Raw genomic sequence first — 13,178 nt, 5'->3', positions numbered from 1 at the left:
ATTTTCAAGACATTTTCTTGAGGTTTTTTTAATCAAGCTAAGTACATGTACATAATTTTACAGTAAAACATTTATATTTCTAACTTTATTGTAATGGCTTTAGAGACAACTAGAATTGCTGCTTTCTGTCTCTTTAGAAGACAAAGGAGTATTTTTATTTATTTATTTCAGGCTGTCTAAAGAGCCTGAGGAAAACCCCATTTAAATTTTATACTCCAAACTAGAACTCTCCAAGAGTAAATTATTAAATTTTTTACATTGTTTTGCCACTGAGGACTGTGTTTACCTTCTCCAGTGTTACTGTATGATCTAGGTATTTAATTCCTATTCCTCAAAAGTTTCATGTGATTCTTACAGGGGTTAGAAATACTTATTCATGAACTAGACTAATTTAGCCAACCTGCAAGGTTTTATACCAACACATTAAAAATTTAAATCTGTAGATTTTGACAATGGTTTATGAAATGGTGAGACTGAGGAATAAAAATAAAATGAAAAATCCCCAACAAACAGAAAATGCACTTTAGACATTAGTGAATTATGCATTCATAAATTGATAGTTTCCAAGTTCTCTGCTCACTTTGCATTTTAACCCTCAATTCACAAATTCTGCCTGCAGATAGGAACACCTTGTAGTGGCTATCATGAATCTTAACAGCATAAACAGGCTATCCTATCCTACCTGTGCAAACTCTAAGAAGCTGAGAAATTTCGTTTTATGAAAGGCTTGCAGAGTCTATAAAATGTGTAAAATGTTTTCATAGTAAAAGACTATGGAAAAGAGGATGTGTGTTTTCCCGGGAACACTTGAGTAAGGGATGGCTGAAATTTTTGGTACAATTAATTCTGAACTATTTAGAGAGTGGAAGGACGTTTCAGGGTTTTCATAAAGGTAAAAAGTTACTGCCTTGGAGACTCACACTTTGGAAATGGTTTTTACAGTTAATGAAACTCAAAAATGTCAGCCACCTTCTTCTTGGCCTTTCCCATCCCAAAAGGCCAATTTCCTAAGCTTGTACATGTTGTGGCTAAACAAGATTATGGGATTTATAGCAAGAGTAAAAAAGTCACTTGAAGCAAAAATGAGGCTCCTCAGTTCTGAAAATAGCACTTGGGGCTCTATAGATTTCATTATTCCAGAAATTTAGTGGAGGTTGAATGTGGGAGGATGAGGGCACAACTGAATGGCTCTGAGCTGCCAACACCTGGGACACCTGTCATTTCTGCTTGGGGAAACAGGCATGGAGGAGTGAGATTCTATATTCTACATGCATTTGGCTTTTCTGCCAAGGCTGTCAGAAGATTGTGTGCATTCCTTAACATCACTGCTCCTTGGGATGGTGGGGAACAGAAGCTTGCTGAGAGTAACCCAGTGAGCAAAGGATAGCACACCCCCAAGGCGGGTGAAGGCTTAATTTACCCATGAAAAAGAAAGGAAACACTTCTTGCAGTCTGTGATCTGTAGTGCTTGTTGGGAACAGGAAACACCAGGGTAGCTGGGGAGGAGATTGCAAAATTGAGTGGGGCGAGATGGAAGCAAAAATTACAAGTCTGGAAATAGGATATAAATCTGTAGGGTGAGGATACACTGTGTCATAACTTTCATTAAGTTGTGACTGGTTTTCAAGTGAAAATCCCATCAGCCTTTAATTCTCTGTGCCACAAATGAGGATGATGGTGTTATAAATCTTTTCCCAGTTAGAAAAACTGTTTTAAAAGTATTTTGTTTTTACAGTGTCACATTTCTCTTAGAGCATAACCTACTGTAAATGCACCCATGCTGCCTTTGACTTTATTTCACAAATGTATGGAATTTAACATGAGGCACAGGTGAGCCAAGTGGATGGATTTGACACTGGAGCCATGTTCGGGTAGATCATGCCTGTGCACTGAAACACTCCCTTAGCCCAAGCTGTCTTTCAAGGAGCAGAATCTGGGATATGATTAAGTTGAAATCCCTGTAATATCTCTGCCAATAATTGGCTGAGGTGACAGTTATTTTTGACAAATAAAACTTTCACATAGTGTCCCCTCATGTCTTCTAAAAGGACTAGCAGAGCCCACTGGTGAGACTTTTTCTTCAGTTGACTTACTCAGTTGTACTATATGGAAATGGAGTAGATGTTTTAAAAAGCGAATTCATGGGGCTCTTGCTCATCTTTAGTGGTCACCATAACTGGCACTGTTATTAATGACCAAAAGTATAGAGTCAGAGCTTCATCCCTGTCCATCCTGTGTTTTACTAACATCTGTTTCCTTCTTCCAAGGCAGATACAATGGTTGCAGTAGTTCCAGGCTGAGCAGGGGAGATTGTTCTTTGCCCTTAGATATGTAACTGTGCATTTCCAGTTCTGAAATCCCCTCAGGTTTTCTGTACACACACACGTGCTACAGGGATGTTTTAAAAACCTGTTGCAACCCTCCCCTAAAGGTGAGAGTAACTTGGGTTCCTGTTAATAGATCCTTTGGGGTGGATTAGAGTAACACACTGAATGATGGGTGTTTGTAAATACATATATGTAGGATTTATTTTAGAACAATTTGGTTGCAATGGAAAGCAGATATATGGCCATTTTGGTTATTATTATCTATAGTAGTATGGCAATAAAAAAAAGCACTTAAGGAAATGAATGAGGGGGAAGGAAGGAAGGAAGGAAGGAAGGAAGGAAGGAAGGAAGGAAGGAAGGAAGGAAGGAAGGAAGGAAGGAAGGAAGGAAGGAAGGAAGGAAGGAAGGAAGGAAGGAAGGAAGGAAGGAAGGAAGGAAGGAAGGAAGGAAGGAAGGAAGGAAGGAAGGAAGGAAGGAAGGAAGGGAGGAAGGGAGGAAGGGAGGAAGGGAGGAAGGGAGGAAGGGAGGAAGGGAGGAAGGGAGGGAGGGAGGGAGGGAGGGAGGGAGGGAGGGAGGGAGGGAGGGAGGGAGGGAGGGAGGGAGGGAGGGAGGGAGGGAGGGAGGGAGGGAGGGAGGGAGGAAGGGAGGAAGGGAGGAAGGGAGGAAGGGAGGAAGGGAGGAAGGGAGGAAGGGAGGAGGGAAGGAGGGAGGGAGGGAGGGAGGGAGGGAGGGAGGGAGGGAGGGAGGGAAGGAAGGAAGGAAGGAAGGAAGGAAGGAAGGAAGGAAGGAAGGAAGGAAGGAAGGAAGGAAGGAAGGAAGGAAGGAAGGAAGGAAGGAAGGAAGGAAGGAAGGAAGGAAGGAAGGAAGGAAGGAAGGAAGGAAGGAAGGAAGGAAGGAAGGAAGGAAAAAGATTCATAGTCACCACCCATGGATTGACGATGAGACTTAATTGTTGCACCATAGTTGAAAGGGATGGTCTTGATTCATCAGGGATGGGGGAAGAAGTCCCATGAAACACAAAGTCTGGTGGGTTAATATATGTTCAGGTCAAGTGGGAACTCCTGGTACGTCCCCTGGGTAGAGGAGGAGCTTTCAGTCCTCTGGTGGAAGGCCTCAGAAAATGAGTTTGGGGTCGCTTTGGGGGTCTTTGATGATTTATGACCCCTTCTAAGACATGACAAATGCCTCTTATGTCAGCACAGTTAAGTCAGTTATGCCACATCAGATCTTCCCCGTGGAGAGGGGAGGGCAAGTTCGACAACTGAACAGAGTTGGGTAAGGGACAACAATTACCATGATAAAAGGCCCCATCTCTCTGCGCCTCAAAGTGTGGCTTCAGCATAGCTGCTTTGCACTCCACAGCTGTTTTAAGTCGTAAATTCTTGCCCGTTCTTACCTTCTCATGTACTTTTTCATAAGAAACTTAAATTGAGAAAATTCTCATTTTTCCACCGAATTGTTGAATAGATATATAACATACACTGAACTTCGCCATTACTCTGTAACCAGAGTAAAGTCTTCAAGATATCCAATAAAAGTAAGGGCACTGTAAAAGATAGTACGATCTCCATGTATTTTGAAGTTATTTTTTTTGGATCTGTTTTTCAGAAGCAGTGTTGGTTTCTGTTCTGTTCTTATGTGATCTGTGGCTCTTTTATTGACCCACTCAAAGAAGGGATCCTAGGCCAGGATCTATATTGTTGCAGTTTCAGCAGCTGTGGCAGGAGCAGCAACTCTCTTCTCTGCCCTTGGATGTAGGCTGGCAGTGAGGCTAAAACCAGGACAACATGACAGTCTGGCTGGGCATTATTTAGTCACACCAGTGATTTTGTCAGTGTATTGTGTTTTTGTTGTCAGTCTGGAAGACACCATCAGAAAAAACAATTCTGTTACTTGATGGTAGGCTGCTAAAGCATTCTCTATCTAAAGTGGCTTCTACTGGTTGAAGTTAAAAAATTGTTTGGATAAATTTAAATTTTGACATGCTGTAAGTAATTCCATGGATTTCTGTTTGCTTTTAAAGCTTTGAGGAAGTTAATGTATAAAAGTTCCCAGAAATAAGTGTCACTGATGATAAAAATTATATAGAGAATAGTCTGTTACAATAGTAGGACCAGTTCACCTTAAATATTCCATATTAAAAAATTTGGTGATACAAATGCAAAAAATCAGTACATTGCTTTTTTTTCTGGGTTGATGTCCAAAGCATTAGTCAGGAAATGCAACTCCCACTTTTGTGCTGTACAGCAACTCTTTCCCGGGGCAACAGGCTGGAACAACAGTTCCTGCTTCATGGTCAGGAAACAAAGCCATGGCTTTTCATGCTGTTCTCAGAAAAAACCATGCAGGAGGTTTGGTGGATTAAACTGAGCTTTATGTACCAATACAATCATAGCCAGGCTGATTTTAGCTTACTGAGAATTGGCTTGAAAGGAACCTCACCATTAGATATATGCCTCATGTGCTTGTCTTTTGAATGTAAACTTCTCCTGGGTGAGGCCTGTCCTATAGGCTTATGTAACTTAAGTCTCGTAATCCAGCAATTAGAATGCCAATATGCAGAAATTTTAGTATCATTCTCAGAATTCATAAATTGCCCAGTGGACCACTAAAGTCTTAATTAGATCCTGCACCCTCTGAATGGATATAAAACTATGAGAAATTCAGCCAGCTGCTCTTTTTTTTATTTTCCTGACCATGATTACTCCACTGTGTCTGTTTATGTCCCAAATTAAAGGGTTTCCTTTGTCTGAGAGCAGCTCTTTGTATTATTCTATGATGGTTGCAAAAGAAACTACTCTGAAAAAGTAACCATAGTTCTGACAGAACCACAACTCAAACTGCTCTGTCTTGGAGCTGTGAACCCTCACTCCAGTATTACACTGGAAATGAGCTGAAGTAGAGAGTTTTACAGATGTTAGAGAGAGACCTGAACAGCAGAAGAATACCCATTAGATATATCTAGTATGGAGGAACAAAATATAGGCAGAATTGGGAATAATATAATATAGTAAGTGTTAGTAATTTGACAATTTAATGTGCTACATTTTAGTTTATTTGCTTCTTTAGTGCTGAGTAGATAGAGGGTTATTTAGCAATAGCTGTAGTAGATGAAATGCATAGGAAAGCCAGGGTACATTTGGAATTTAGAAATCCTGTGGTAAGTGGGAGGAAAAATACCTGCCGATTAGAGCCCTGTAATTCCCACTGCCTTGACCTCATGGGGCCAAGTGCAGCACTTGCAGAGGAGCAGAAGCTGGAGGTTATATGTGGGCTGACACCACCATCTGTCCTCTCTGGCCCCCATCCTCACCATGGTGCTTTCTCATGTAACGTTTGTAGTCTTGGTGTTCCTCAGTGAGGACATGAGGGACACTAAAGTCTGTACTGTGGTGTTGGATAAGCTGAAACTTGCTATTTGTAGGTAGCATATTCCTGTATTATTCTTGTTTAATTTAGTGCCCTTTAGTGCAGTGACTCAGTCTCCAGAGTAGTACTGAGTGACTTCTGCTACAGCTTCCACACCTAACAGGCCTCTTACAGGATACTGTGCAGAGGTGCTGCTTTGGAGTATAGTGTGAGAGGGCTGCATTGGATGTGTCATCAAAACCCTCCTTCCTCTGGCAGTCTCACTGCCACGCTCTATACCAGCTCCTTTTCATCTCTGCATGGGATCGGTCTGAGACCTGAGCAGTCCCGGAGATGGTGGGAGCTTTCCAGCATCCAGCAATAGACAGTTTGCAGATCTGCCAGCATTCCTCCCAAGAACTCTATGTCAAATAGTGTTGAGCCATCTCCCTAGTAAGGAGGAAGATATATCTGCCAATGGACTTCTAACACAAATTTGAAGCAGCCACAGCCACATAGCAGTTTGTGGTACATGGAGGAGGTTTTCTTTTCTCAGTTGTTTGCATTTGTTCTTGTTCAGAGCCTGGTTACTCACACATAGTATTTACCTTTAGGGGAATATGCATAATGCTTCATTATTGGACTAGATAATAGGTAAGGGCTTCTAGTCAAAGTTCTTCTCTCATGAATATATAGACAGATGTAGAAATATGTACACAAAATAGGATAAATATTAAGTAAAGGATAGATCTTCAAAAGGCAGTTACAGTTTTACTGATTGTCACTAGAGATGGGAAGCCTGAAATTTCCTTTTCTAAAACTTCAGTACATATTTCCAAAGTTCATTAGCCTGCTGTTATTCAACCTAACCCTTCTTTGAACAGCAAAGTTATCATAAACATGTCATTTAATAACCAGGTACCTAGTAGTCTGTTAGGCAAAATACATAATGTGAACATTCATAAGAAAGTATACTCTTAAGTGGTAGCGGTAAAATCTTACAGATTTTATTAAAAAACCTGTCAAAGTGAAAATCATAACTTCTTTCCTTCTCATTGATGACTTCCAATATGCCTTTATGATTGATAAATAGGTCTCAAAGAGAAAAAGAAAGAGTTATATCACCTTCTATGCCCCTTTGCTTACATAGGACTTGTTGTGTGGGAGCCATTTTGAGACCTTATTGATGGTGACCCTCAAACATTTCTCTCAGGTGAGGACTTGCTCCTCCCCTTTGCTTTTGACACCTGATGGCATGCCTGAAAAGGCCTGCAGAATATCCATTTGCTTCTGCTTGGTGGGTTGGTCCCAGCCCTGGTGCATTCTATCTCCACAACTTTAAATGGGTAAAGTACCTCCTACTGCTACAGGTTTGCTCAGACATAAGATTCCTCACACCTTACATGACCACATCAGCTGAAGGAATAGGCAGAGGTTTACAGCAGGCAATTTTGTTTCTGTAACCACTCTGGGGAAGTCATTTGCTGTAAAACTCTTCTCATAATACAAACATAATTTGGTTGATAAATGCACAAAGTTCACTTCACTATATTCACAGGGTCGTGTTCATTTTTGTATGTGAATAGCAGTTGGTTTATTTTTCAAAATGTTTGCAAGTCTCGTGAGTTTCATAAGTTGTAGTGTCAATAAGTATCCATCAAAAAGCACATTACTCATTCTTTGTTATTTGTATTTGTTCTCCTTTAAAACGAGTTTTTTAAAAAGAAAACCATATGCTGGAATTTTCTTACATAAATCATTTTGCTAACACTAGTGACACAGAAAGAAAAATGTGGGTTTTATCAGGATAAGGAAAAATAATTTTGCTACTAAAAAGGAGAAATTCTAAACTTTTAGTTACTATCAGTAATATCAAAAATCTCCGCAGAAAAGCCCCTTTAGTGGCTGATAATTACATTCACTTTCAGATAGATAGGACAGTGTATACCAGCACTTAAGAAGTCCTAATGAAAGGCTGTTCATGCACAGTAACTAATCCAAACTGGAACAGTGAAAAATTGCCAGTGTTTGATGATAGACCTGTATCATCAGGCCCAGCAATATTACTAAATAGTCTTTACAAAAGTGTATCTTACTAGCAGTTCTTTTCAGAAATAGTATTCTAATCCAAAATTTAGTTGGATTTTAGGTCCATAAAACGTGTCCTGTACCACCATCTGTTGAAGGTAGCACAGTTCTTCCACAGACACGGTGTGTCCCAACCAGCCTCAGCAGTGTGTGGAATAGTATAGACATCTGCTAGGGAATGCCCTGTCCTTAATTTCAGTAACCCTCCTTTATTTCATAACCACCTTGTTTTCACAAATAGGGAAGTTTCTATTTCCAAAGCCTCACCTTTGAAACCAAACTTTCTGAATTTTTGCAGATAAAGATATGCGAACAACAGCCATGAGGCAACAGGGTCTCCTAAAGCTGCAAAATTAATACCTGTGAGGCAGTAGTACCCTCTTTCACTTAGTACCCTTTTCCAAACAAATCCAAGACTCATATTTTCAGTGCTATGACTGTTCTTAGTATAAAACAGGATGAAATGTGACAAACATTCCCTTTTGTATTCTTTAAAGTCTCCCTTTCCTGAACCCCTCGAGTCCTGAAATATGGTGGCTTGGCCTTTTGTTTGTCAGGGGTTTGGGGTTTGGTTTGGCGGGTTGGGTTTGGGTTTTTTTTCATTTTGGTTGTAGAATAAAATGTGGGGTTTTATTATTTTAAACAATAGATTATGTAAAAGTTTCTCTTGACTGCTATACTTAGGATTTAGTTATATAAACTGTTTTCCTCACCCTTCTTCCTCCTCTCCTTGTTGACGCACAGAGTCCCAGGAAATCTCAGCAAGAGAGAAGAGACTGAACTCGTTTTGAGTTCCATATAGCATTGCTCACCCTCTGCCTCTCTGGAAACTCATTTTCCAATTGCTGCCGTGGGTGGAGTAAATGGCGCCAATGTTTCCATCTGGGATTCTTTCTACCTTGTGCTTTCTGTCACTGAGACATTTCTTTTCTGCTCTCAAGACTTTTTGTGATATGCTCAAGAATAAAAAATGGCAATGCTTCATATTTTCCTTCCTTTTCATCCTGTCTTTTGGAAAAAACATTCTCTTTAACAAAGGTTAAACAAGTCTCACCAGTTAAATTGAATTGAATTTGTACATCTTTACATTATGCACAGTTGAACTCTTTCCCAAAATGTTTTTTATAACAGCAAAACATCCCCCAGCTTTTCATATCTGGGAATTGAAATGACAATGGAGTTCAAGATCCATGGAGTTTCCTTTTTTATTACAATTTAGTGTAGTAGACAATAGAACAGGGAATGCCCTGAGACCAGCTGGACTTTTGCAATTGCCTGTGTGCAGAGACTGCATATCCACACGGAAACTCTAAGTAAGCAACTTAGCTGTATGCTGTTTATTCCACCTCTCTCTTTCTCTTTTCTTTGCTAACACAGGTCCACAAAGATTCTCGAGTTCTCAAGCCCTAGCTTATGGAAGTGTGTAATGTCAGTGTGGTTGCACAATCACATGATCTCCTAGCTCTGTATCTTACCCTTCACCCAACATTGCACAACGCTGGACTGCCAGCTAGGAGAAGGAAAGGAGCCAGATTGTGTTGTGCCACCTCTTTTTATAGTTCACGCATAAGTTGCCACCAGGATATTTTTCTGTGTTTGTAGCACGTTTGGTGGATTTGGGGCACATTCTTTGCTTCCATTCTCCTCATTCATGTGACCTTTTCCCAGTGCTTCCAAATGAGCTAATGTGTCTTCAACATGGAGAAAACCAACCCAAGTTGCTTGGGATGTGCATTATTCTCTTGTTTTATTTGTGGGTTGTTTGTTTTTTTTTAATTGGTCTTTGTTCAGTTCTTTTATTTTTTCCTCTTTAAGGCATATCTACAAAAAAAGAATATATAACTTTCTGCCCTAAATATCTCTTTTGCATCAGGGATGGATATTTTAATGGAGTGAGGTGTAATAGCAGAACAGTGCCATGCCTCTGTCCTCATGAGCATAGCTGCATGCAGATTAGAAAGGCTCTGTAGTGCTGCTACTGTATGCCAGATTTGCTATTTGCTCTTGTTTGCATGATAGTATTTCTAATTTACTGAAATGGTAATAATGGCACATCACAGATCTTTCAACATATTGTATCACTGCTTTATCATATTAGGCTAATACACTGCGAGAGTTGATAGCACCTCTCCATGTCAAATGGGATCCACATCTCTTGGCACTGAACCGATTGGACTCAAAGGTTGATAAACTTATCATTAGAGAATTGGCACGACGGAGATTGAACTTCAGCCTCTTGCAAGAAACCTAATGGCCTCCGTTCAGAAAGTCAGTTCTTCTTGAATAACTTTGGTGTTATAACAGAGAACAGACCTGTTAAAGCATAGACAACCACATGCCTGAATATGAGGCCTCCAGGAAGGTGTCAAAGGGCATGGCCAGTCTTTTGAAGAATGCACCCGTTCCACAATGGGACTAGGCACAAAGTCAGATCCAGTCTACATGGAGCACATTTGCAGAAAATACTGCCCCCCTCACGGGAGAACGGAAGGGGAAGAGGGTCTTGGCAGGGGAAGGGCTTTGATGTCACTCAGTTTTGTTCTGCACACCTCGAGGAGTTAAAGAGGGATTCAGCCATGGTAACTGTAAAATCCTGTTGCTTGTACTGAACTCCAACCAGACAGAGTCGTGTCATTTAAGCGTGCTTCACGTTAGTGAAGGAAGTCACCTTACTGTGTCATGCTAAACTAAGTGTATTCTGTCAAGTGGAGGTATGTACAGACGTTTTGGAGACTTCCATTTATCTAATGGTTTGTAATGAATTGCCAGAGGGTACACTGGCACTCCTTTGGATGATGACGGAGAAGATACCTCACGCTGAGATGTATTAGACTCTGTACTTAAACTCTTCAGTTCCTCTTTATCTTCTAAGACTTAAACACGTGAGTGATGATGCCTGGCCAAAAAGGCACAAAGTATTCTCTGCATAACACCCAGACTCCAGAGGGCTGTTTTGGGGCCAGTATTTGTCTGGATGTCACTCAAAGTAGATTCAGATATTGTATTTATCATTATGTTCTAAGTCCCCTATGGGTTGATGTTTGCCTCTATCTCTGTGGTTAGAATGTGGATTTTCCTTAATATATTTGGCTAAGGGTGTATTGTAATAATGTTAATGCTAATTACTTGATATTTCATACTATCTTACGGGGAGATACTTTTAAAAAATGTATTTTGAAATGTTTTCTGTTTGCTCAATGTATGGTATTGCATTATGTTAATACCAATAAAATTATATATAGAGAGAGTTATATATATTTCCCTTTTATAAAGAAGTAAACTATGCTTTTTTGCCTCACGAACAGGAAATGTGCAGTGAATAAAATGACATCATTCTGCCTTACAGCAGGTGACAAAGCTTATAATAATTTTAATATTCTTTTTTTGAAAAATAAAAAGTATAGTATTACATAAACTAGTTGGAAATTCATCAAAATGCATGTTTTATGTTTCTGCTCAGTGGGACTGTCACAAATAAGCCTAAATATTTAGCAATGTTCTTTTGGCATCTTTAATTTTTTCTAATCAGAAACATACACTGTATTGCTATTATTGATCACAAAACTGTACTGTCATAAATTTTTGCCTGTTGGCCAGATAGACAAATCCACAGAGTTTTTATGACTCTCTTGTCTGTAGGAATTGATTTTAAAATTTAATTTAGTCCTCTTTCCAACGCTTGGCAAAGGCAGAATTTATTTTTTATATAAGGTTGCCTTTGAAGTACCTGCCTCTGCCAGGGATGATAAATCATTGCTAAATACATAAAGATTCTGCAACTTGAAGGATATGTCATTAAAGCCTTGTTGGAATGGCCTGCAACCCCAGCCAGTCCTTTACATTGTCATTAAATTCCATAATTAGTTAGAGGTGAAATGTTTTGGAAATGAATTAGAGAAGCAGAAGCAAAGATGTGACTCCAAAATATCCTTTGGCTGCCGTTTGGGGTTACACTGATGATTTATTTGCTGCTTGTAGCCAAAGGTCAGCATATATCTGCACTAATGTGTATTAGATTGTCTTCAGCTTCCTCTCTTTCTTTTCCCCACCCTTTCTAACATATTGTATTGAGTATCTTTGTTTTGCAGAGGCATTCAGAAGGGCTGTAATTAGCAGTCCTCAGCATTTAATTGCATACACATTTGTTAAATATTTTTCTGTATGCCTTAAAATAAAGTATAGAAAATGGCAGTAAATGTTTCTTTAATGAAGGCATTTGATTTATTCATGAGGGCAGGATTTTTTAAAGGTGTTATTTTGGGCTTAATAAAGGAAATAAGCCAGCAAGTTTTCAGTCTTGCTTTTGTGTAACCATTGTCTGTCAGGGCTGATGTTAATTTCCTTTCTCTTGTTTATTTTGTGGCAAACACATTCTGTCCAGTGGATGGGGAATGAAGCTTTCTGCTGTGACCACTCTTGTGACAGTTTTGAGACAGCACTTTATGCTGAGGTGCCTACATGTTCCCAAGTTCATTATGACATCTGATGACATGAATAATGTCTAGAAAAGCCACATAGTATTATTGCATTTCTCTTGTCACAGAGCTTTTGCTCTTAAAAACTTCTAACTCTGTGCGGTGCTTGCAGACCATGGTGGTGTGATGGGCACTCAGCAGCTGACAGGGGCTGCTTAATATTTGGCAGTGTCATGCCCTGCATAAATAACATGTAAATCAAGGTGCAGATTAATTAGGCTGGAATCTAATCAGTGCAGCTATCATAACATGTACAATTTTAAATCCAATAATAAATCTGAATATCTGAATAAATATGACATCTTCTGGGATAACATGTTGGGAAGTCTTTCAGGCCCCTTTCAGAAACGCCTCGGGAGGTTCTTCTCCAACATACCACGATGTGCTACAGAAGTAACTGGGAAGGCAATTAAATCAATGGCCCCCACCCACACAAATTCTTTATGTTTCTTTCATGTTGAAAGCAGGATTGCAATTCCTAAGTGATGGAAGTGTTTTTGAAAACTTCACTCGAGGTGCAACATTTTCATACAAATTAGCAACTTGGGCTGTAGCCTGAAGCAGTTCATTTTCTGGGTGGGTGTTGCTCACTAGGAATATGTACCCTTCCCATTCAGGCTTGCTTTCAGGTATGAGTCCCATAAACCCCGACAGGCATTGCTGTTGAGCGTGACTGTGGCTTGATTCTGACTGGTGAGTAATGTCGCTGGGTCCATATCGTTTGTCACTTAACCTTTCACAGCTTCAAGTGCTGTAACAGCTTTGGTTTGTGAAAAAAATACTTTCCTGAAGGAGTAATTGCTGTCATATATTGCTTGTGAGATGTATTCAGAGGGACCTCCTCATCCTGCTTAAAAGTCACAGCATCCCCAGATGTACAGCAGTTTGCTCCAGCTCCTGGCTTACCTGATAAATACAAGTTTTCCATTGTTTCTGAACT

General features: G+C 39.9%; 1 protein-coding gene across 9 annotated transcripts in view; it reads left to right on the top strand.

Annotated features, from left to right (window-relative positions):
• Positions 1-13,178, top strand: part of CNKSR2 (connector enhancer of kinase suppressor of Ras 2) — a 209,991-nt gene that overhangs the window by 183,143 nt on the left and 13,670 nt on the right. Inside the window, exons 21-22 of one of the 9 annotated variants that reach the window (XR_011697485.1) lie at positions 8,508-9,076; positions 9,862-13,131. The exons of 5 other annotated variants lie outside the window; for them this stretch is intronic. Coding sequence is in view for 3 of the 4 variants with exons in the window: in XM_071552171.1 (XP_071408272.1) it covers positions 9,141-9,190 (50 nt within the window). In the remaining variant the exon portion in view is untranslated. 3 more of the 9 variants (XM_071552171.1, XM_071552395.1, XM_071552310.1) reach the window with 3 other exon arrangements.

This window comes from Pithys albifrons, chromosome 1 (genome assembly GCF_047495875.1).
Source record: "Pithys albifrons albifrons isolate INPA30051 chromosome 1, PitAlb_v1, whole genome shotgun sequence".
In the NCBI taxonomy this organism is placed as follows: domain Eukaryota; kingdom Metazoa; phylum Chordata; class Aves; order Passeriformes; family Thamnophilidae; genus Pithys; species Pithys albifrons.
This window is presented reverse-complemented; position numbering and strand designations above follow the sequence as displayed.